We start from the raw sequence: 26,031 nt of genomic DNA, 5'->3' as shown, positions 1-26,031 counted from the left end.
TGGGAGAAAGACAGTTGAGTCAAATCAGGATATTTTATGGCTGGCCCCCTGGCCTTGAGGAATAAGCAGCTGGCCTGGGCAAGGCCAAGTCAGCCACACACATACGACCCCAAGTTCACCCTGGCCTTCTTTGAAACAACCAATAGGGACCCTGTAACTATGCTTCTTGCTTCTGTAACCGCGCCTTTGCCCCTGGGATCCCATAAAAAGTCCCCCTTGCCCTAGGAAGGCGCACAAGTCCTCCTAGAGACTTCGCCCCGGGTACCCGTGTATCTAATAAACCCTCTTGCTTTTGCATCTGATCGGTGGTTTCGGTGTGTTCCTTGGGTTTGGGGTCTCTCCTGAAGGAAGATCTTCCCTGGGAATCTTTCACCAGGACGTTCTGTCGTGTGGGTGGTGGGTGACTGCAGTCCTGGGAAACACCCAGGGAAACCATCAAAGGTGCCCCTTTGTGAACACCCTGGAGTGGAGAGTCCCTGGTTTGGCTTGAATGCATCTGTCCCTCCATCTGCTGAAACCTAGTCCACAGAGGTGATGGAGTTGAAGGTGGGGATTTCTGGGGGGTGGGAGAGCTGCTCACTCCTCCTTTGATGTTTTCCCTTCTACCCCCAGGCATGTAAGGGTGCCACGACAAAGCACTGGCTGGACAAGCAGGGAGCAACCCTTGCCAGGAACTTCAGAACCTTGATCTGGGACAAACTCCAGAATGTGAGGACTAAGAACCTGTCCTTTAGGAATTACCCCCAGACTCCAGCATTTCATTACATCGCACACATAGGCTAAGGGACCCCCAGCACCCCAGGACTGACACTTGAAGGAGAGTTGGTGTCCCCAGACTGTTTGTAGGTCACAAAGTCTTCAGTGGGGCAGGACTGGCTGCTGAGACCGTGGGAAGTTAAGGGATGAAGCAGCTGTACCCATTCTAGAGAAGTCACTGGGATAACCACAGGAATCCCCAGCCGGGGAGAAGAATTTCCAATTAAACCTGGCGAAGGGAGTTGGAAAAGTTATCAAGTGTTTGAAGATGAGGAAGGTGGGAGGCAGGGTTCTGTCAAAAGCCAACTAATGTGTATAGATGAAGAAAAATAAAGAATAATCACGAATATATGTGACTTGGGTTTGAAGCACAGAGTAAAAAATAATAATAAAAATGAGATTTATGGCCAGGAGGTGGTGGTGCATCTTTAATCTTAGCACTTGGGGGGCAGAGGCAGGTAGATCTCTGAGTTTGAGGTCAGCCTAATCTACAAAGTGAGTTCCAGGACAACCAGGATTACACAGAGAAACCCTGCCTCAAAAACAGAGAGAGAGAGAGAGAGAGAGAGAGTTGCTCAGACTGGCCTCCATCTCACTGTGCAGTTACAGATGCCCCTCAATTTCTGACCTGACCTGCACCCACCTCCCCAGTGCAGGGATTACAGCAGGCATCACCATACCCAGGACCTCCCCAGTGCAGGGATTACAGGCAGGCATCACCATACCCAGGACTTCCCCAGTGCAGGGATTACAGCAGGCATCACCATACCCAGGACTTCCCCAGTGCAGGGATTACAGCAGGCATCACCATACCCAGGACTTCCCCAGTGCAGGGATTACAGGCAGGCATCACCATACCCAGGACTTCCCCAGTGCAGGGATTACAGCAGGCATCACCATACCCAGGACTTCCCCAGTGCAGGGATTACAGGCAGGCATCACCATACCAGGACTTCCCCAGTGCAGGGATTACAGCAGGCATCACCATACCCAGGACTTCCCCAGTGCAGGGATTACAGGCAGGCATCACCATACCCAGGACTTCATGTGTGCTAGGCAGCTACTCTACCAACGAGCTTCATCCCTGGCCCATAAATTAGATTTATTTAATTTACCTTTTACACTCAATATCCTTTTGACGCTGGTTTTCGGGACCAAATCTAATGGTATCCTGTATGGAAATTCCTTTCGTCTGCTAATAGTACCTGTAATAATAATAATAATAATAATAATAATAATAATAATAATAATAAAATAATAAAAACTAGATTTGCCTAGAGTTCTTAAGGGAAAGAACTATTTTTAGAATATATATCTACTAATTAAGAAAATTTCAAAATAAAACACATTTATAATAACAACATTAAAGTTTTAAAAGAAGAAAAAATGGTGAAGGATTTTAATCAAAGCCTAGGCTTGCAAAATCTCCTTAAACAACACACTAAATTTGGAGTAAGATTCCCGGTCTTTTTAAGGCATGAGACCAACAGGTTCTATCGACGTTATCCTCAAATAGCTGGCACATAATTTCTGGGTTGTCTGCACACCAGCCCCACTGGGAAGCATGGCCACACATTCTTCCTACCCCGTCCCCCTCAGAGGGACTTAAACAGTTTCTCTATGCACACAACAACACAGTTTCGGAATGCCAGTGTCAGAGAATTTTAAATTATAGCCACTCCCCATTTTATGTCAATTTTAGTGATTGACACCGAGACCCATGACTATTCCAAGTGCTAAGGGTAATTGGCTGTAGGTGCTATCCAGAGATGTGAGACGGCTGTGCCCACGCCAGCTCCTAGTCTCAGGGAGGAGGGGCATACAGAACGTAAGAGCCAGAAGATGGGGAAGAACACTGTGCACGCTTTCTTCTGGCTCTGACACGGATGTTGAACTCATGAACTCACAGCAGCTGTGGTTATCTGCTCAAGATCAAACCAGTTAAAACTTCTAGCATGGATGAGGCCCTTGTGTAGCAGTTTCCTCCTATAATCAAACATTCCATCCTGCCTGGAAGCTCCTTAGGCAGGAACTCCCTGAAACTGACCACATTCACGAGGCCCCTCCCTGCCCGAGTAAGCAGAGCCGGGACACAGGCGCTCAGACAAGCCAAGCTGCAAGAAGACTGCAGCCACGCCAGATTCCTGGAAGAAGCAGAAGCCAGCTGAGCTGCCGGGAAGAGGTGTAGACCGGTCGCTCAGGAAGGACACTCTCCAACCTGTTGAGCTGCCTGCAGGCTGTGCAGTGTGCTCCAGGTTCCCAGCTTCTGTAAGCTGTCACCTGTGCACAGGTGGGCATTGGTGATGCAGCTGCCTCTGAGTCATTTCTGCTCCTGTAAGGGACCCCTCACCCACATTCCTGTAAGTAACGACAATGAAACTCATTGGTTCAACAAGCTGTACTTTGGTGGTATCTGTACTTTGGTCTGTTGTGGGTTCCCTACGGTGGATGAGTAAGTGTGTGTGTGTGTGTGTGTGTGTGTGTGTGTGTGTGTGTGTGTGTGTGTGTTGAGTTACCCAGGTAAGGTTTTGTCACATAACAGGTCTACCCCTCCCTGAGGAGCTATTGGCAATAGATGGCTACTAAGGGAGAGTCAGCTCCCCCAGCCTTTTTTTTTGGTTTTTCAAGGCAGGGTTTCTCTGTGTAGCCCTGGCTGTCCTGGAACTCGCTCTGTAGACCAGGCTGGCCTTCAACCCAGAGATCCGCCTGGCTCTGCCTCCCAAATGCTGGGATTAAAGGTGTGCGCCACCACTAGCTGAGTCAGTTTTCTTTAGGGAGATAGACACTGGTAGGTTGCCCATACACTGATGACCTCATACCCATGAATATATGGGTAGGTAGCACTAATTGGACTTAGTGGGATTTTAAAAAAAAGTAATCAAGTAAATTAAAATTTTTTAAAAAAGGACATGAAATTGGGAGGGAGATATGCTGAGTTAAGTTGGGTAGTAGAGACTAGCTATGATCAAGATACATTGTAGACACGTGTGACAATTTCAAAGAGTAAACAAAAATCTTATTAAAATATGCATTGCCCTCAAACACGATTCTGTTTACCACTGTACTGACAGAGAGCCAAGTGTCCACTAAGCCAGCTAAGGGCAGGGCCACATTGCGTTGTTGTTCTCACAGGAGTGAGTCCTGCATACAAGGTCTATTTTTATTGTTTCAGTTTTGTGCAGGGATAGTACAGGTGGTAGTGCCGAGGTCCAGGCGCAGGAAGGATTACTGCAGGGCTCACCAAGGCACTGTAGTGCGGGTCCAGCTCTAGCACTCAGCAGAGTCCCTGGCAAGATGAAGATGCTATGCACGAATTCTGAGATCTCATGGATGAGCTGCATGGCTTTGGCAAAGATACAAGAATGTTCCTCAAGAAACTTCTCTGTTATTTAACCCTTGATAGAACCTGAAGATGTTGCATTAGAATCAGTCAGTGAAGGCGTTCAGGAAGCTTGAAGTAAGGGTGACAGGGCATGGAGTTTGAGGGTATGCATGTGACACTAAGCAAGACAGCCTTTCTATGTTGTGTTTACTCCTTAGTTACAGAGGTAATGATGTTTTCAAAGGCGTTTTTGAGGGGGTAAAAATGATGCAGACAAAGAACCTGAATACATTGATAGTGTAACAGTTTAACAAGGGCCGTAGCAGTCTGTCTGTCTGGAAACAGTTGTTAGTGGAGCTGGTTTTTTTTTTTTTTTTTTTTTTGGTTTTTTCGAGACAGGGTTTCTCTGTGTAGCTTTGCGCCTTTCCTGGAGCTCACTTGGTAGCCCAGGCTGGCCTTGAACTCACAGAGATCCGCCTGGCTCTGCCTCCCAAGTGCTGGGATTAAAAGGCGTGCGCCACCACCACCCCGCCTTGGAGCTGGTTCTTTTGGAAGCACACCTGGACCTAGCCAGGAGTCAGTTTGCAAATGTTTTCTTGAAAAGTTCTTGCTTTGAGAAGATTCTCCACTGAAGGAAAAGAAGAGACACAGAGCAGTGAAGAAGGATTTTCTAAGAGACTGTGTTACTGTGGTGTTTCAAAGGGTGCTTGCAAAGTAATTGCAACATGGCTAGCTGTTGGGTGTTTTTTTTGGACAGAGGCTTCTGTGGTAAAATACCGTGTTATTGTGAGGATGAGTGGAGAATCCAGTGAGGGGTGAGTCCTGTTGTGTTGCGGTCTGTTACTTTAACTAGGCAAAGATGTGTTACATTTGTTTATGTTGCAGAATACTACTTTAACTGTGTAAGGGTGTGTTACATCTGTTTCTGCTGCCTTTGTTAGTGATGTGAAGATGTGTTATGTTTGTTTGTACTTATAGGAAAAAGGGGCCAGCTAAAGAAACCCGACTTGACCCTGGAGCCCAGAGCCAGCAAAAGAAACACAGCCTAGATCTGCGACCAGAGCCAGTGAAAGAAACACTTTATCTCTGAACCCAGAACCAAAGAAACATGCCCTCATCTGAAACCAGTGCCAAAGAAACACACGTTGTACCTAGAATCAGAGCCAGTGAAAGAAATATGCTCTGGCCTTAGAATTAGAGCCAAAAAGCTAAGAAAGGCCAGTGAAAGAAACACAGTTTGGCTCTGAAATCAGGGCCATCTCTGCCCCGACCAATGAAACTAACCAATCCCTGAGCAGGAAAAACTAACCAATCCCTGGATAGAAAATCTTCTCCCTGGAGCAACTCTGCCCTTAAGAAATCCTATATAAACCCCCTGCCTGGTCAGTTGTCAGCTCTTCTTTCCCACCCTGGTAGGGGCAGCCATTCTCCTGGACTCCTCCTTCCCAAATAAGTGTCTTTCTCAAAAGAGTCTTGGGTGTGAAGATCTTCATTCGCTGGCACAGAGAAGAACCTTGCTAAGATGTTCCGTAGTGGACTGAGCAGAATAAACCTTGCAGAGACGTTCCCTTAGGGAGCTGAGAAGGCAGAGCTAAACAGAAGAACCTTGCTGAGACGTCCCTTAGGGGACTGAGCAAGGCGGAGCTGAACAGGGAACAACTTTTCAGTGAGCCAGAGGAGATTGTTATATTTCTACAGGGCTTTTCCCTTTAGCAGAATGCGGTAAAAGAAGCAACATCTTGGGCCAGAGAAGAAGCAGAGCTCTGCTGGGGAGCCCCTATAAATGGGGGCTGAGCAAAGCTCAGCTGTAGCTGCTCTCCAGGAGAGGAGCAGGTTTGCTATATCCTACTACCATCCTCCACCACACTCCAACTCAAGGTATAGCCTGACTCCCGGAGAGTCAGGATACCTTTCCCTCCAGAGCCGAGCGGTCCCATTGCAGCTCCAGCTGCCAGAGCTGTCCTAGCAGCTCAAGGTGTCGCCTGGCTCCGCGAGCAGTCAGGATACCTTTCCCCTGGAGTTGCAACACTCAGTTACAGTGCTGCATTTGTTTAACTATGTAAAGATTGTTGCATTTGTTTCACCTTGCCTGACTAATAAAACACTGAATGGCTAATAGGTAGGCAGGAGAGGGATGGGGGGGGGCTGGTGGGCAGAGAGAGAGAACAAATGGGAGTAAAGAGGAGAAGAAGGAGGAGAGTATGAGGAGAAAGAGAAGGACATGCTCGAGGCCAGAAGCCAGGCAGCTTCCAGCCAGACATGAGAAGCAGTGAAAGCAGGACACACAGAAGGAAAGAAAGATAAAAAGCCTAGAGGTAAAACACAGATGAAGAGAGAAACTGCTGTGGATATTGTTCTGTATAAATAAAACACTGATCGGCCTGTGGCCAGGCAGGAAGTATAGGCGGGACAAGGAGAGAGGAGAATTCTGGGAAATAGAAGGCTGAGAGGAAGGGAGACACTGCCAGCCGCCGCCATGACAAGCAGCTTGTGAAGATGCTGGTAAGCCACAAGCCATGTGGCAAGGTATAGATTTATGGAAATGGGTTAATTTAAGCTATAAGAACAGTTAGCAAGAAGCCTGCCATGGCCATACAGTTTGTAAGCAATATAAGTCTCTGTGTTTACTTGGTTGGGTCTGAGCGGCTGTGGGACTGGCGGGTGACAAAGAATTGTGTTGACTGTGGGCAAGGCAAGAAAACTCTAGCTACAAGAAACAATTTATAAGAGCTAGCAAGAAATGAGCCTAAGCTAAGGCTGAGCATTCATAACTAATAATAAGTCTTTGTGTCATGATTTAGAAGCTGGTTGGTGGCCCAAAAAGAAAAATCCTGATACATTTGGTATTAGAACATGGGGCCCGCCAGTGGCGGTGACTCATGCCTTTAATCCCAGCACTTGGGAGGCAGAGCCAGGCAGATCTCTGTGAGTTCGAGGCCAGCCTGGTCTACAGAGTTAGATCCAGGACAGGTACCAAAACTACACAGAGAAACCCTGTCTTGAACCCCCCCCCCCCAAAAAAAAAGAACATGAAGCCCACATTTCCACATAGGGCCTGAGATAGCTGAAGAAGAAAAAAGAAAAGAAAAGGAAAGGAAGGAAGGAAGGAAGGAAGGAAGGAAGGAAGGAAGGAAGGAAGGAAGGAAGAAGCCAGTACACTAAACTAAGTAAAAATGTTTGCCACAGTGCAGGGCACCAACTTCCTAGAGCTGGGGTGGTTGAACGTAGTTCCTAGACAATGCAGCTCTGGACTGGGGCCATGGGTTTAGGCTTGGCATTCTTGGACCCAAGAAGGGAGTGGAGGCAGCTGCCCTAGCCATGCAGAGGTCCTAGCTATCACTTAGAAGTTTAAGGTTTGGCTCATGGGGTCAGAAAAGGGCTGGAGATAACAGTAAAGAGAGGTCCAGATGAAAAAAATCTCTAACAGGTTACAGTGTGTTAAAATGTGCATAGGCTTAAGAAAGAAAAGAAAAGGGTATAGACAGTCATAGAAAAAGTAGTTTATAAATAATAAAGTCTTTAAAAAAAGAGTAAAGTAATATAAAAAAGAATAAGCCATATAAGATGAAAAATATACAGGAAGTCTGTCCTGTGTGGTGTTGTGTTAACTTTGAATTTTTTGAATGTTGTTGAGTGAATGACCACTGCTGAGAGGCATGAGATTGTAAGAAGGACTGCTGACTGAATTAAACCAGCCTAAATACTTTAGGAATGCCTTAACTTTGAAATGGAATTCAAAAAATGTATTGCTTTGGGGAAGAGGTTATGCTTTTGTTTCCACAAAAGGGTGTGGATTTGTTCAAAGTTAATAGAGATCAGATTTGATCAGAGAAGACCACTGAAAATCCTTGTTACAGGCATAAAGAAATAAACCTAGAAAAACAAGACAGGTGATGTATATTTTACCTGCTCAAACATAAAAACAACAAAACATCATCTTTGGCTGGCTTATGTATAAACATAAAAAAACTTTGGCTGAGCCGGGCGGTGGTGGCGCACACCTTTAATCCCAGCACTCGGGAGGCAGAGGCAGGCGGATCTCTGTGAGTTCGAGGCCAGCCTGGGCTACCAAGTGAGTTCCAGGAAAGGCGCAAAGCTACACAGAGAAACCCTGTCTCGAAAAACCAAAAAAAAAAAAAAAAAAAAAAAAAACTTTGGCTGTCTTGTATACAACCCACAGTCCATACTTGTGTGTGTGTGTATATATATATATATGTATATATGTATAATATATATATATATATATATACTATACATACACACACACACACACACACACACACACACACACACACACACACACACACAGCCTTCGAATGTTTGTGTGTTTTCAGAGCAAGGGGACCAGACATAATGAAAATAGGTGGCCCAGGTGATCCAGCCTCTCAGAGTGCCTCTGTTGCAGAACAGTTCAAGGCTGCTGGCTTCAAGGATCCAAGGCTGGATCACAGACTATTCTAGCCAGGATTTCAGATAAGCCTTGTGCTTTCCCATTGCATAGAGACTGGATAACAAATGTTATAGCTAGTTTTCCCAGGACTTGACCATTATTTCAATTTTCTCAGGTTTTCCTAAAGATACCTTTGCCTGTACACAGCAAGAAAACAATCTAGAGAACACAGTGCCCACATTCCCAGAGGTGGGGTGGATGGTTTTTGGTAATTTTGGTGGGTAATGGATGTTTGGTCATTTGGTGGGTTAGAGGGGATATAAAAATATGGGATAAAAAGACAACTATTAACCTCAAGTATTTTACACTGGTATGGACTTTGGTATATTGATACAAATTTAAAGTTATTTTTGTTATACTGTATGTATGTTTCTACTATTATTTGGGGTATTGTGCTTCTGCAGCTCATTTAAAAATGTAATGTATAATTAAGAAATGCAGGTTAGTAGATAGTCATCTATAATAATCAAACTTGTAGTCATATTAGGTATGTTTTCAAGGTTAAACAGATATATTTAGATAGGTAGATTGTCTTCAAACACCTCAAAGACCTACTGAACATGGTATTTTTAATGTTTAATATTAAGATGTTTAATAACCTAAGAGTTTTCATGACAGTGAGACATGTATGCTCCTGGCAGCACCAATTTACTTCAGAGATGATGGGCTTCAAAGAAATTCCATATGGGGTTTGCTTTCATTGTGTCAAAGTTAGCCACTGGGCAAAGAAACTTCTCTTGCCTCGACTGCTGATAGTATGCTGTGTAAACTGGACAAGCAGGATTCAAAGAGAAAAGACTGTTGAACTTTACCAAAACAAGGTGGACAGTCCTTCAAAATTCCTGCTTTATAGAAAAGCCTGTCAGATATTCTAGACATGTAGGCTGAAGATGGATGCCCCAACATTGCAGAGGAACCTTGGGTGACTGTCCAGGCAGCAGATGTCTCTGTTGTTTCTATAGCTTTGGAAGTGATTTGCACTGCACTTCCTGTTATTCAAGTAATGTAATATCCTTCTGGGGTCTTTGATGAAGTTGAGCACTAGCTAGTTATAGTTTTCCTTAGTTATGATAGAAGGTAAATTAGGTACAAAACTTTGGACTCACCAAAGCAGGATAAATAATGGAGTATTTTCTCTGAATTTGCCAAATATAAATGGACTGGATATTGTAGATATAATTCTTGCTTGATAATTGTTCTTGTTGTATATAGTCTTACTATGTTAAGGTTAAAACCCTTTTTATTTAGACAAAAAGGGGGAAATGTTATGGAATATTAGTTTAACTAGGCAAAGATGTGTTACATTGATGTGGAATGTTACTTTAATTGTGTAAAGGAGTGTCACATTTGTTTGTGCTGCATTTGTTTAACTATGTAAAGATGTGTTGCATTTGTTTCACCTTGCCTGCCTAAGGCACCTGATTGATCTAATAAAAAAGCTGAATGGTCAGTAGCTAGGCAGGAGAGGGACAGGTGGGGCTTTCGGGCAGAGAGAATAAATAGAAGAGAGGAGAGAAGAAGGAGGAGAGAACAAGGGGGAAAGACGGGGACGTGCGGGGGCCAGAGGCCAGGCAGCCGCCAGCCAGACATGAGACGCAGTGAAAGTAGGACACACAGAAGAAAAGAAAGGTAAAAAGCCCCGAGGCAAAATGTAGAGGAGAAACAGGTTAAGTTATAAGAGCTAGCAAGAAACGAGCCTAAGCTAAGGCCGAGCGGTCATAAGTATTAATAAATCTCCATGTCATGATTTGAGAGCTGGTTGGCCCAAAAAGAAAAAGCCTGATACACTGTTGCAATGTGTTTGTGTTGTAATGCTCAGTGAGTGTAGTTAAGAGGTCAGCTGAGCCCCAACCACAGGGTTCACAGCCAGAGAGGGCACTGCTGTAACAAGTGGACGTTGCTGATTCTGCACACTGAGCACTCTGAAAAGTGGCATTTTAAGTTACATTAAAATTACACTTTAGTTTCTATTTCTGAAATACAACACATAAAAATCAAAATATTTTTTCCTACCATAAATTCCTCTAGGGTCCAGCGTAACGCCAGCATAGTTTTCTCTTTTGACCCCTTCTGGCTAAAGTGGAAGAAGAAAACATTTCGTTAAGAGCATGATTGCATTTCTAAGACATTAAATCCTTGGATCAAGTTTCTCCAGACCACTTAAAAGAAAAAAAAATTTTTTTTTGAAAAGGCAAACCTGATATAAATACTTACATTCATGCAGGCAATGAAAAGATTTTGGCTGTTGAATATTGATCAGAGTGAACACTTTAATGGATGCTCTTCTAGGTCGGGTAATTGGTCTAAACACTGTGTATATTAACTCATTAAGTCTCTACAAACCTCTATGAGGAAGGTGCTATCACTGCTCCCAGTGACAGATGAGGAATCCGGTGAAGAGATCAGAAACTTATCCCAAGTAATGCTGTTAGGAAGCTTGGAGCCAGGACTGAAAAACCAAGAAGTCTGCTCCAGCTCTAAGCGTGAAACAGAGATACTCAGGATGGCACAAAAGGAATCAGCTTTTCTTTTCAACAAGGACTCATTAAGTTGTCCATGGTGACCTCAGACTTGCCTTAGCCTCCTGAGTAGTTGGGATTACAGATATAAGTCACCGTGCCAGCTGAATACACGTTTGCTGAAGTTAATGGCATAGAGCAAAACAGAACCCAAAGAATGAAGGCTTCGGAAGGCCTGAGAGGTTGTTAGCTAGCATGACCCTTAACAAGAACAGTGTTTCATTCTCAATTAGCAAAACAGAATTGTAGAATCTCAGTGGTAGGAGAACACTCAACAGGTGGCAGGATCAACAATACTCAGGGATTGCTTCCATGGTTTGAGCTGCAAATTCATTTATAAAGTGGGAAACCTCTACACTGTGGGGTCTTTGATGCATGTATACTGTCTATTACTGCTTTGTATCTGGTATCTAGCCTGACATCTTGCACATGGGTTTCAAGATACACTTTCTGAATTAGTGAGGTGGCAGGGATGACCCAGAGGGTGTGCACCAAATAGCAAAACTTGGGAATCTCTGGGCTTGTGGGTTTATTGGTTATTTTTCTTGGTAGATTTTTGCTATTCTTATTTTCTACAGTAAGCAAGTGTTATTCTTCTGCTCAATAACTTTAAGCATAATTTCAGATTAATGTATAAATTACAAGAATAGCACCAAAAATGTGGGAGAGTTTCTGTCAGATTGCTGACTGTTATTGTGTTCTGATTACATCATCATTTCTTTCCTTTGCTCTGACCCCAAACATAATTATTGACACAAATTGTTGATGGCATTTCCCCCAGAAACAGAACAATTTAAAAAAACCACATTTTCCTTACCACCACCCGTAATGTTTTCACTAAGATTTCTCTTCCAAATGAAGTCTCTAGCGAGAAGTTGATGGGGTGGAGTCCAATTTCCAGAGGAAGCAGGCTGAAGGTCACCAAGTGACTGGAGGAGCCCTCGATCCTCTGGCGCACACATCTGGAGTACTTGGAGGCCTGATCGCTAACAGCTGAGCCCCCTGACACACAGATTCCGTCCACAGTAGACATTTTAACACAGAACTGAAACACAGCAGGTGAAGAACTGTATCAGAACACCTCATTGTTTAAGCCACATTCGATGAAAAAACAAACAAACAAACAAAAACCACTCTAAGTATATCCTAAACTATGCTGGTCTGGACACGAACTCCCCTGGATTGTTGGCAATGTCAGACTAAGCCCTCTGGCTTCAAGGCATGGCAGGAGGCTCATTTCAGGTTTCCTTCAGGCACACACAAGCTGCTGTGGGTCACAGCAGTGTCACGGGGTGACGGAAAACTCAGTGCTAGAGTGGCTGTCTCTTTCTTAGAGCACTGCTCACTCTATTATGCCACAGCTGCTGCCATCCTTTGTTCCTGCTGCTATGGTGTGACTGTTTTGTCCTCTCCACAGTCTGTGTTTTGGGCAGCAGGAGCCTTGGGCTTAGCTGTTTGGAGTCTTACCTTTACCTCAGCCTGTGACTCACAATAAACGACAGTGTGAGGAACGATAGAAAACTGCACCTCAGCTCATTCAAAGGCTTACCCAATACACACCAGTCTTCCATTCCTAATCTCTGATCTTCCCACTTGTGCACACTTGTGTTTTGTTCTACAGTAAAACACGCTCGAGAAAGACATGGATTTAAACTTGGGCTCTCCTCTTAGGAGATGTGCTGTGGAAACAGATTGTGTGAGTCCTCTCACTTTCTGGTAACAGTATCCATTGATTTCTGGCTCAAAGAGTGAATATATTTTCACTATCAGTTTGGTGAACCAGTAGAATCAAGAACTATGCCCAAAGAATAAAATCCATTAATTCCAGAATCAAGCAGATAAGCAGGAGAAAATGCAGATATTCAATAGCTAATTTTGTAGGATTTCCTCGAAATGTAAAGTTCCTTCTGCTCTTTGGGCACATTTTTGGAACAGTGCCAACCATGGTTGATGGGGGAGGAGCTAGAGGAGATGATGGGTCAAGGATTCTCCAGCATAGCAGATGTGGGGCAGGGGAACATTCAACACAAGTTCATTGTAAAATCCCATAACAGCTGGGCATGCTGCCATGAGGCTCTGATGCCAGCACTGGAGAGGCTGGCCCAGGAAGACCCTAACTTTGAGGCTAGCCTGGGCTATGCAGACATCCCCAGGCTAGCCTGACAGGCTGGGCTATGCAGACAGCCCCAGGCTAGCCTGATAGGCTGGGCTATACAGACAGCTCCAGGCTAGCCTGGACTACATAGTGAGAACTGTTGTGTGATGTTTTGTTTGTGTTCTGACACTAGTTAACCATAGAGGCCAGGCGGTGGTGGCACAAGCCTTTAATCCCAGTGTTTGGGAGGCTCACCCCTTTGACCCAGCACTGGAAGTTGGAGACAGGAATATGAGGTGGGTGGAGACAGAATCTTGGCCCCATTCGGTCTGAGGATTCATAGAGATAAGAAGTCTCTAGTGGCTGCTGCTCTGCTTCCCTGATCTTTCAGCTTCTACCCTAATATCTGACTCTGGGTTTTTATTTAATAAGACTAATTAGGATCATGCTTCAGAGACTCTATCTCTGAACAAAACAGCCAAACTAAGCCAAACAAAAAGCCCTAATGCAAACAATAAAAACTACAATAAGCCCTTGCAGTAAGTTGGAATTAGGAAAGAACTTTTGAACCTGATGGGGCAATATGGGTAAAAAGCTACCTGCAGCAGTAATTCTGATTTCCGTGATTGCCATGAGGCTAAGACCAACTATGAACTCCAGACAACACATTTAAGCAAAAGACAGCCTGAAGGGAAAGGATCACTTGGAGAAGGGAATGGTGCCAGGATGGAGATCTCTCTCTCTCTCTCTCTCTCTCTCTCTCTCTCTCTCTCTCTAACTAAGGGTGAGTTCCATTAGTGTTTTGAGTTGAGTCTAAATCTCAAGTAGAGACTTTCCACCTTGCTGGCCGGGGAACCAGAGGACAGAGCGTGAGGAAGTCACCGCAGCTGAGAAGTGAAGACACTGGAGATCTGTGTGTGTTCTTGACTCAAAGCCTGCTGAGCCTTGACCTACACACAGTACAGATTCTAAGGATCCCAGCTAGGCCAAAAGAACTGAACAGGGACTCGAGAGTCTGGGATGATATCCATCTAATCGCCTGCTAAAACATGTAAACAAACCTAAATACTCTTCAGAGGAACAGAACAAAACCCAGAATCTTCATATAACTTCAGTTAACAAGGTCTCAGATTAGATCCAAAATACTAGCCATCAGGGCACAGGACAATTAATTACTTTTAAAAGGAAAGGGAATTAGTAAGTGTTAGCCGTGAACTATCATGATGTACTTGTTTTGATATATTGAAGTATTGGTAAGTTAAAGATTATATACAACTGGTAATATCATAACCTTCATATTTCAATTGTATCACCGTGTATCACAACATCTCTGGTTGTCTGTGGTGATGGTGTAAACTAGGCTTGGTCAGTTGTATCACCGTGTATCACAACGTCTCTGGTTGTCTGTGCTGATGGTGTAAACTAGGCTTGGTCAGTTGTATCACCGTGTATCACAATGACTCTGGTTGTCTGTGCTGATGGTGTAAACTAGGCTTGGGCATATAGGATATAGGGCAATTATCTAAAACAAATAATCTGAACACAAACTCCAGTGTTTAAAGTAATAAAATATGTTGATATAAGGATAATAAAGTTGACAATATTTTTATTTTTATTTTCTCAAATTTTTTATTGATAAAAATGATTGTAATTTATTTAGAATGGAATTTATGCTGAGCCCACTGTTATTTCTAGGAATAGATAGCCATAGTTAGTAGACTAACAGAAAGCATTTTCTTTTCTTAATACAATTCTATTTTTAAAGGTTTATTTTAGCTTTGATTATGTGTATCTGTGCATGTGTGTGTGTGTGTGTGTGTGTGTGTGTGTGTGTGTGTGTGTACACAGTTGAATGCAGATGCCTGCAGAGTCCAGAGAGCTGGAGTCTCAGGTGCTGTGACCCTCCCCACTTGGCTTCTGGGTCGTGGAATCAGTCTCCGGAAGAGCAGTCCACACGGAGCCATCTCTCCACCCACCCCTCTTAGTAACTTTAACAATTTGTAACATACTGTTTTATTTGTAAAAATTTGTAACATGCTTTTTTATCCGTTATATACTAGTAGTATTTGTAATGATAGCTGAATACTAAATTAGTTTCTCCTTAGAATCTTAAAATGAGGAGATCAAAAAGATTTTTGTTGTTTATAAATACATTTGCATCAAAATATGACAGGAAGACCAAGAGAAAGAAATTCAAGCAAAATCATAAAGTCTAAGTGAGTAGAATAAAACTGAGTTAGTTAAAAGAGAAAAAGAAGTGATATAAGAACTTATTTGATTATTTAAAAATAGATTACTTTGCTATTTAGTTTCCACTATACACATTTAAATGATGTAACAGTCTTATTTCAACTACTGATGTAATTTTTAAATATTTAAAACTATTTAAAAAGTTATAGATTGGCATCTTTTAAAAACTTAGATGAAAAATTTTATGTGCCAGTTTGAAAGTGTGCCAATGGAATGCAGAGTTTCTTTAAAAATGTTAGAGAGTAAGTATGTACAAAGTTTGGGTGAGGGACCGCTGAAATGCTCAGTCCTAAGACTAAAACTAGAAATTTAAAAACATAGTTAGATTTGTGGACAGTGCTGGGCCCTCTCTAATGTCTTGTGATTGTGACGAAACCTACCAGCCCACAGTATGGTTAGATGTAGAGGTACACCACACAGAAAAGACAAATGGGAAGGTTCCCCATGGTCGGAGTGTTTCACCGTTTAATCCCCAGTGAGGGAGGTTCATGAGAGCTGACGTAATTTTAGACAGTGTGGTTGTATATCATGAGTAGCTTGTACAAAGAGGAGAATAAAGACATCAGCGGTCTGGAGGATAATAGAAAAGGTTTTAGTCAATCAGTGCACTGGGGGTTTCTATGGGGTTCAGACGTGCTACGGAAGTATTGGCAATAAGTAGTTAGCAAAATGGCAAGGAGGCTATGGCTTGACAGTGAGGTGTTGAAAACCAGAAGGACGTCCTTCAGAGAGGACGACAAGATAGACAAAGAGAGGATGAGCAGGGATAGCAAAATGAAGCACAGGATACGATGGTTAGCATCCGGGGAACTGAGGCACTCAGATGAACCACATGTGAACTCCCGTTTCTCTGAATTTCACAGTACCATAGCCACCTTCTGGGCTTTGTTCTTCAGACTGGCACCACATGACCTTGTTCTATCCCTTCCTCCCTTCCTTACCCCTCCACATACCAAAGTGACTTCTAGGACAACACTCAATGCATGTGCTTATTGGAGGTGTGTGTGTGTGTGTGTGTATGTGTGTGTGTGTGTGTTGGGGGGTATTTTAATGACATTCTCAGACAACTAGAGAATATTTCTTTTCTCTCTTTTATTCTAACATACCATAAAGCACTACTCACCATTGTCCCTGAAGTCCTGTAATTGTAAACGGTTCCTTTCAATTGGATCTGTTCCCCTCTTACAACAGAATATGGTATGTTCATTTCCAGAAAGATGTCTTTGAACACTTTTGCCTTGAGTGTATCAGCAACACATATACCTTCAGTCCAAAGGAAAAGCAAGGTATGGTCATATTAGGGAATTCTTATTATACTTTATTGGTACTAAAATGTGTCACATTCTCTTTCTTTAAAAATATTTCAGGGCCGGGCGTTGGTGGCGCACGCCTTTAATCCTAGCACTCGGGAGGCAGAGCCAGGTGGATCTCTGTGAGTTCGAGGCCAGCCTGGGCTACCAAGTGAGCTCCAGGAAAGGCGCAAAGCTACACAGAGAAACCCTGTCTCAAAAAACCAAAAAAAAAAAAAAAAAAAAAAAAAAAAATTTCATTTGTTTGCCAAATATTTAATTCTATTTAAAATACGAGAATGTGTGTTAACTAGAGTACCAAATCTTTTTAGATATTTATTGTTGAGTCCATTGAATGGCTATAAAGTTTTGATTATGGAGACTAAGACTTTGTAAAACAAAATTACTAAACAAATGAAAGTTATCCCGTGGTTGTTTATACATCATCTGTGTTAAGTCACTTCCAAGGGACATCAGCTGAAGAGGGAGGACACAGATTTATTTCTAACTCTCCTCAAGCTCCCACTTGCTGTCAAAAGTGAAGGAAAGGAGGTGTTTGATCCAGAACTATAACTGGCAGCTCGTAGAAGAACAGAAGAAATTCAATAGCTTCAAAGGTGTAGGTACATTGAAGTCTTTTGGGAAGAAAGAAAATTAAAAATTTGCCTCTTATATCCCGAGCAAGTGGAATTTACAATAACAAAGAATTACGTCTTGGCTAGCAATCCCTCCCGAGATGGACATGTGACTCAGGGTTTCTTACCGCTGTCTGAAATGCCAATGCCTTGGACCTCCCAGGTAGTGAGTGAGTCGGGCAGCACAACCTGCATCTGGCTTCTGTAAGTTCAATCGTTGATATTTGTGATGGTTAATACCACCAGCTTGACAAGATCTAAGCAGAAGACAAGCCTCTGGGTGTACCCAGGAAGGGTTGTCTTGATTAGGCTATCCTCTACCTATGTCTGTGGGCCATTTTCTTGATTGGGTTAATTGAGGAGTGAAGATCCACCATAAAAGTGGGCAGGGCTGTCAGTGGCGGCGCACGCCTTTAATCCCAGCACCAAGGAGGCAGAGGCAGGCGGATCTCTGTGAGTTCAAGGCCAGTCTGGTTTTACAGAGTGAGTTCCAGGACAGCCAGGGCTACACAGAGAAACCCTGTCTCAGAAAACCAAAAACCAACCAACCAACCAAACAAAACCAACAGAAAAAGGGCATTGCCATTCCCTAGGCTTGAGTCCTGGCTTGCACAAGGAGGAGAAGTTGGCTGAACAGGGGCATTTGCTATTCTTGCTTCCTAATCATCAGTGCCTCAAGCTCGTGCCTCCAAGACTTCCCCACGGCAATGGACTGAACACCAGAACTGTGAGCCATAATGAACCCCTCCTCGTTTAGGTTGTGTTTACCAGGAAGAGAAACACATACAATATTCAACTACAGTGAAACATTAGAGTTGACAGCGTCATGCCAGCTATTAGGGAAAAACTAATCCAGATAGTTACGTTCAGCATCTACCCCACCCATCTCAGGTCTGCAGACATTGCACCTGTGGCGTGAAGATGGGAGGGAGAAGAACACCTGTATCATGAATTTTAAAAGTTCTTACTAATAAAATCAAACCTGAGGCCAGTTATTGGGGTGAACACTGGAAGATCAAAGAGATAGAACAAGCCACAGCTAACTTCATCTGGCCAACTTCTCAACCAATCTTGTTTCCTCAGACTGGAAGCCTCTGTGTCCTCATATCCGAATGGATCTCAGCTGAACTGTGCTGCTCAAAACCTAAAAGCTTAACCAGCCAAATGCTTAACCAGGCCAAATACTTCTAGTTTCTGGTCCTCACACCTTATATACCTTTCTGCTTTCTACCACCACTCCCTGGGATTAAAGGCTGGCTTTCTGGGATTAAAGGCGCGATGAGTCACCATGCTTGGCTGTATTCTTGAATACATGGATTTTTGCCTCTGGAATGCAAGGATTAAAGGTGTGAGTGCCACCATTTTCTAGCCTTTGTATCTAGTGGCTGTTCTGTCTCTGACCCCAGATAAGTTTATTAGGGTGCACAATATTTTGGGGAACACAATGCCACCACATTTCCCCTTTTTTGTCTAAAATTAAAAAAAGCTTATAACTAATACAAGAAAAATTATATCCAATAAGTATATACAATATACACAGTCAAGATTACATTAACAATGTCTAGTCCATTAACATTTGACAGATTCAGATAAAAACTCCATTATATGTATATTAACAATGTCCAGTCCAGTAACGTTTGATAAATTCAGACAAAAAAAATTTCATTACTTATCCTATATAAAACAAGTAGTTTCTTTTTAAAAGTAGATTCAAAAATTGACCTTTTTATCTTATCATATTCAAACACCTTTGCAATATTGCCCTGTCAGAGCATATAGTACAAAAAAAAACACATCCCCTGTTGTCATGTTCTAAAATATGGGGGCAAGGTAATTAACTGTGACCCCGCTTGTAACCAATCAGTGTACTAAACCTACCAGCAAAGAGTAAGCCTGTGTATTTATTGTAGCCATGGCCTACTGGTTCTTTATTAGATATGATACCAAGTACCAAGTACATGGTGTTTGTAAGCTGTGGTCCTGCTGTCCACCGGTTTACAGTGCAGTGGAAGACAGTTATGTAGATATTAGACATGAGTTCCATGTCAGTATAACCACTGCACCAAGGTGGCATTCAAAGGGTCCAGTCAGCACATTCATGTTTATGTCTCTACATCCAGTCCTGGATATAACAGAGATCTGGAATCACGTTTTGCTTTGGAGGTATTGACTTTTTAAAGAAGGAGATGGGTAAGGAGACAGCCTACTGAAATACCATGTGATCCCTGCAACAGGGGTAATTGGGACTAGTAATCGATCCAGTCACATTCTGGTGTGGGATAGTACTGGGCTGTTTTACCGGAAGTGCTGAAGGAGGGGCAATGTAGGGTGGAACACTGGACAACCGTGCACAAGAAAGCCGTGCAGGGCAAGGAGGAGCAGATGTGCAGGGCCCCGGGGCTAGGCACCAGTGCAAGGCCAGGGGCAGCGGCAGCGGCAGCGGCCGGGAACGAGGAGGTGGGGCTCAGGGTTTCCATCATTGTTTCCAGTCCCAGCTGCTACAGGGAGACTTCTCGTTAAAATTAAAACTCTAATAAAGAGTTTAACCAAATACAACTCCATTTTTGTTTCATCTGTTTGTTTTATATACAGGTACTTTTATGTTGAAAATAGTTGCCCAATACGGCATATAGCACATGGGCAGTAAATGCATATTAAAGATGAACTAAATAGAGTAGCACCCCTCTTTACTGATAGTTGATGTTGCCCTGGACTCAATTCTCAGACAAAATACCCTAAACAAAATGAGAAAACAAAACAAAATTTAACCTAATAGTGGCATTATCTTAATTAAAGGGAAAATAGTAGTATCCAGATTTGGGGCAGTTCCAGAGGAACATCAAAGATACCTTTTGGGAACATGATGAACTTCCCACAGCCAGCTCTCTGGAAAGTAGCTTCGAATATCTGCTTTCATTGCTGGTAACAGGGTCTTTATGTCTAGGGGAAAATATATTTAGTTATAATTTATTTTAGTTATAGAAACCAATATAAATTCTGCTTCCAGGTGAAGTTTTAACTAAAACCATCCACCTATGACTTAGTTGTTTTCTCAAAGGTCAGTAAGGCACCGTCTTTAATGATTTCAAACGACGTTAGAACTGCAGAATGCATCTGCTAACAACACTGGCAGGACAGCGAAGACACGGCCGAGGACTGGTCTTTCTGAGATTGCACAAAACATCAGCAAGCCTAAAGAGTTATTTGCAATTTGGTGATTTTGGCAATTAGGTTTATATCAGAAAACATGGAAGCTTTTTGCGATCTCTGACTTAATTGGTAATTTGCATTTCCCTTAATAAAATGAATGGAATGTCTGCTTCCATCCAAGATGCATTAATAGAGGACTGTGAATTTACCACCAAGACTCAGAAACTTAGAAAACTAGATACAATTTCAGAAACAACAGTTCCCAGACATCTGCATAAGCAGCGCGGGCCTGGGATCCCTGAGAGGAGCTAGCTCCGTTCTCTCCAGTTCCCTACCTGGAGGCCACTCACAAGTCAGGGCAAGCAGAGGAGCCCCTGCAGCCTGGTGGCCTTGAAGACTGGTGGCTGCACATATGGGACTCGGGGGGCCGTGGGGATGGACAAGTGGGTGCCATGCAACTGAAGCCAACTGGAAGATACCAGTTGAAAAACTGGGCAGGGAAAAAAATGTGTGCACTCGATTGTTAGAATGGTGCTTGAATGAGTGGTTATGGTAAAATTATCCCAAATAGCATGGATTTTTTTATTGCAATGTCACTTATGTCTTATAGGATGTATCAGTGGAGACAGACAACTCAAGATACACAGCTAAGCAAAACTGACCAGAAAGTGGGGATGCCATTTTGCTTTGGTTTCTTTTCTTTTCCTAAAGATGACGCATAAATGAAGATCTTAAAAGTTTTGAAAACATAGAAAGTTTTACAAATTCTAAAAAACATCGTTGGCTGAAACTGAAATAAGGCTTCTAAAACGTTTTGCTCAGTTTAGAAGTCTTTTGCTATACTCGGTCAGTGTAAACACAAACTTCATTTTCAATGGTCATAATATACCAGAACCATAGAATTTTAGTATTCAAGGGTATATTGGGGTTATGCAATCTAAGGCTCCTGCTTAAGGCTCATGGGGTAAATCATCATTCAAGCTTTGGGAATGAGTGGGCTTTAAATTTCAGGACCCAGGCTTTGTTGGGGAATATTATTTTAAGGTGTATTACTTTTGTTTATGTTGCATTTGTTTAACTCTGTGAAGCTGTGTTACTGTGCCTGTCTAAAATATCTGATGGTCTAATAAAGAACTGAACAGCCAATAGCAAGGCAGGAGAAAGGATAGGCGGGGCTGGCAGGCAGAGAGGATAAAGAGGAGAAATCTGGGAGAAGAGAGATCTAGGAGTGAGAGAAGGAGGAGGACTTTAGGGGCCAGCCACCCAGCCACCCAGCCACCCAGCCACCCAGCCACCCAGCCACCCAGCCACCCAGCCACCCAGCCACACCCAGCCACCCAGCTACACAGCCAGACATGGAGTAAGAAGGAAAAAAATGGTATACAGAAACAGAAAGGTAAAAGCCCAGAGGCAAAAGGTAGATGGGATAAATTAAAGTTAAGAAACGCTGGCAAGAAACAAGCCAAGCTAAAGCCGGGCATTTAAAATTAAGAATAAGCCTCCATGTGTAATTTATTTGGGAGCTGGTTGGCAGGCTCCCAAAATGAAAAAACAAACAACAAGGCTTGACTGGGAACATACCACTCTAAATCCCCAGGAGTAAAGAAGTGTTTTGATATGTATGAGTCATCCTTCCTACTTTCGATTTTTCCAAAGCAGCTAAGCTGTCTTCTTTAGCAGCATTAATTTACACAAAACCCCCCATATCAGATAGGATTCTGGCAGAAAAACTCATACTTACGCATCCTCCCCAACGGCATAGGTTTATGGAAGCTTTCTTGTCGGATCTTGTTTGCGATGGTACAACACTCGTTGAAGGCTCTGACGCAGTTTGGCCCTACAGTGACCCGGGCAACTCGCTGTGCACAGGTTTCATGGTCATTACGCCGGGCTCCATCCAGACAGCATTTCCTTGGCACTCGGTGCTTGTATTTAGCAGCTGAAATGGTGACCCAAGCCTTTATCATGCACAATCATAACATCTCAGATTTAGAACTCCCAGGGGATATTTGTTTCTTAACATCACATAACCCCTCACTACAGCAGCCACAGCTTGCTGACTGGCCAGCCTCTCCTCTGAACTTCTCCAGGGAGAATGTGACCTCAGCAGGTGCTGATCGGTGAAGGGCGTCCGGCAACTACGCCAAATACTAACTTTTGAAAGACTTCAAACACCTTTTGAGTAAAGCAAATTAAATATCCAAGAGACTTTGACATATTTGAAGATGGCTATTGTTATTATATAGTAACCATAGATCCTACTTTTTCTAACACTTTTCTGACACAGTTTGTAGACCTTCACTGAGGGTATTATCTTTTCTTGTAAGTACTCTCATAGAAAAAGCATCAAAATTGATGAACTTGTCTAGATATGACCCTTCCTAGTCCATGTTCTTTACATGTTTACGTGTAAATAATTTATTAAAACAAATAAGTAAAATTTTATTACCAAAAGATGGTTAATTATTATAATAACCTTTTAAATAATTTTCAGTTTTTTAAAAAATATATTTAATAGTTAATAGCACTTAGAGCAGTGTTTCTTGACCTGGGAGTTGTGACCCCTTCACAGTTATCAGCTAAGACTATTGGAGAACACAAATATATTCATTACAGCTCATAACAGTAGCAAAACTACAGTTATGAAGTAGCAATGAAGATAGTTTTATGGTTGGGGGTCACCACAACGTGAGGAACTGTGTTAAAGGGTTGCAGCATTAGGAAGGTTGAGAACCACTGACTTAGATAATTTCTCTGTGACTTAGATAGGGTTTCTCTGTGTAGCCCTGTAGGCTGGCCTCAAACTCAGAGATCCACCTGTCTCTGCCTCCCAAGTGCTGGGACTAAAGGTGTGCACCACCACACCTGGCTTAAATAATTTTCATTAGCTATGCTTTATAAAGATAATCATCTAAGTCAGTGGTCCTCAACCTTCCTAGTGCTGCGACCCTTTAACACAGTTCCTCATGCTGTGGTGACCCCCAACCATAAATTACTTTCATTGCTGCTTCATGACTGTAGCTTTGCTTGAAAATATCTGTGTTTTCCAATAGTCTTAGGTGGTAACTGTGAAGTGGTCACAACTCACAGGTTGAGAAACATTGCTCTAAGTGCTACTAACTGTTAAATACATATTTAAAAAATAGGGTTCTTGTCATGGACTATGCCAGAATAAAATCAAAGAACATGATTTTAATTATTAGATGAAGTTTGTAGAGAGGAAATACTGTGGCAAATAGAAGTCAGCTTTTTTAGTTTTTAGAGATAGAAATGACTTCTTTTTACTCCAAGTACTGGGTATTGAACCCAGGGCCTGTGGATGCTGGGCGAACTCTACACTGAGCTGTGTTTCCAGCTGTCATGATACAAGCAATAAAGACAGTCTCTGAGATTATAGCCAAAGAAATACCAGCTTTATTTGGATTAAACCTTCTGAAGGGTGATCTAGACCTCTACACACCTCTTTTTTCACTCATTTCACTCATCCACCACTGGGGGAGGTTCTACAAGGTTTTCCTTTCAATATGATTGTAATGTTTCAGGAGCACAAGAGACTTAAGAGTACCTTGTTCTTGTATTGTCTGCTGTAGGAGCTCCAGGTCTCTTTTAGGCCTGAGAATTTCTTTACATGATTCATCTGTTTAGAAAAAGACAGAGACATAGGAAACAGGAGAAAGAACATAAAATCGAAAAAATAAGTTTCATGGGAGTATCCGAAACACCCCCAGTGATTTATTTAACAAGTCTGCACCACGAGCCTGGTTCAGATTAGGCTTCCTGGAATGGTATTGCACTTGGCTCTCTGCATATATGTGTGATTGTGTAGTCTGGTGCTCTTGTGGGACTCCCAACAGTTGGAGCAGGGGTGTCTCTGACTCCTTTGCCTGCTCTTGGGGCCCTTTTCCTCCTACTGACTGCCTTGCCCAACCTTGATATGAGGGTTTGTGGCTAATCTTATTGCATCTTGCTATGCTGGGTTTGGGTGATACCACATGGAGGCCTGCTCTTTTCTGAAGGATCTGGAGGGAGGCGAGGTGGAAGGGAGAATTGTGAGGAGCAGAGAGAGGGGATGCTATAGTCAGGATGTATTTTATGAGAAAAGAATAAATTAAAAAAAAACTAGATTAGGCTCTGTGTGTTATACCTTTGAATATGACATGACTCATCAAAGATATAGCATCATGTAATCTGGTTTGTTTTATGATCTTGGTTTTGAATATGGCTGCTTTTTGGATCCATTGATTACATTTAGCAGGAGCTAGATTTTTGTTGAATTACCTTTTTCTCTTCTAATTTTGTTAAATGTTTATTTACTTGTTTGTGTGTATGTGTGTGTGTGTGCTCACATGCAAGTGTGCATGTGGAGGTCAGAGGACAGCTTGCAGCAGCTGCTTCTCTCCTTCCACAGTGTGGGTTCCAAAGACCGAAGTCAGGTCATTAGGATTTGCAAACACTGGTTCCCACTGTGCCACCTTGCTGGCCCCTATTTCTTTCTCTTTTTTTTGAGCTATATTATTTTAAATATGAGGATGAATATCATGGTACCAACTAGAATTGTGAACATTTTAAAACCACAGAAAGAAGGTCATTGCCATATGATGCCTGCTATCAAAGAGCTCATGGCACCAGAGGTGAGTCAAGACATATAGGTATAAGGGCATGCAGTTGTGTGGTTTAATAGTTACAACATAACAGGACCATAGAAGTCAATGGTAAATTGGATTGTGTAACCTGAGGGGTCTTCACACCTAGAGTATAAACAGATGTAGTTTCTATAAAATCCTCTGCAGTAATGGAGGAGGCCATGGCTAATTCTGTACAGAGAAGGGACTCTGCAGAGGAAGTGATTTATTTGCTTTTAATACAGGGCTGGTCTCAAACTCAGTACCCCTGCCTCAGCCTCCTGAGTGGCTGGGGTTTGCAGATAGCATCATGGCACCCGGGGGTAATTCTTATTCAAGCTTAAACAGGCTTATAAGGAGAAGACAATCTCCAAGGAAGAGCAGGGTGAGAAAGAGTTGGAAAGGCCAGTGAGAAAATTGTGGGAGGCTTTGAGTACTACACTAAAGAAGTTGTATTTTACCTTGAAAGCCAACAAAACACCTTGCTGGCAGCCAGTGGCCATGTCAGAGGAGCAGCAGGTGGCAATTGAAGTCTGGGTATCAGCCCACCAGAAGAAAAACTCTCTGATGGGTATGTCTCCCTTAAGAAAGGCTTGGGAGAATAAAGACTGCAGAATGCATTGTGCTTCTGTTGTGTCCCTGCATGCTTGCTGCTACTATGTATATGGTGTGGGGAGTCCCCCACTACCTGTATTGTAGTGTGTCTATCTCATGAATACATCTTGATCTACTGGGTATTTATATCTGTGGATTGTCAAGAAGATAGGTACTCCTTAAAGCTGTATTGTCTAATTGACACAGAGTTTTCATGAATAAAACTATTACTGGGATATGTTTCATAACTAAGGCGTATTATTCCATGAGACCTGTGAGACACTTAGGACCTGCTTTAGATCATAGCTCAGCTTTATGATTTAGGAAAACATTTGTGTCCAGGAGACAG

The 26,031-nt window shown here is 42.8% G+C and overlaps 1 protein-coding gene across 1 annotated transcript in view; it reads right to left on the bottom strand.

The window, feature by feature from the left end:
* C5 (complement C5) overlaps nt 1–26,031 on the bottom strand; it is a 113,436-nt gene that overhangs the window by 54,456 nt on the left and 32,949 nt on the right. Inside the window, exons 16-23 of the mRNA XM_028886085.2 lie at nt 24,032–24,103; nt 22,208–22,405; nt 20,166–20,256; nt 17,445–17,518; nt 16,516–16,655; nt 11,865–12,092; nt 10,542–10,602; nt 1,872–1,961 (exon numbers count right to left, since the gene is read on the bottom strand). Coding sequence (XP_028741918.1) covers nt 1,872–1,961; nt 10,542–10,602; nt 11,865–12,092; nt 16,516–16,655; nt 17,445–17,518; nt 20,166–20,256; nt 22,208–22,405; nt 24,032–24,103 — 954 coding nt within the window. The remainder of the gene's footprint in view (nt 1–1,871; nt 1,962–10,541; nt 10,603–11,864; nt 12,093–16,515; nt 16,656–17,444; nt 17,519–20,165; nt 20,257–22,207; nt 22,406–24,031; nt 24,104–26,031) is intronic.

The sequence above is a fragment of the Peromyscus leucopus genome, chromosome 4 (assembly GCF_004664715.2).
Source record: "Peromyscus leucopus breed LL Stock chromosome 4, UCI_PerLeu_2.1, whole genome shotgun sequence".
NCBI classification, from domain to species: Eukaryota; Metazoa; Chordata; class Mammalia; order Rodentia; family Cricetidae; genus Peromyscus; species Peromyscus leucopus.
This window is presented reverse-complemented; position numbering and strand designations above follow the sequence as displayed.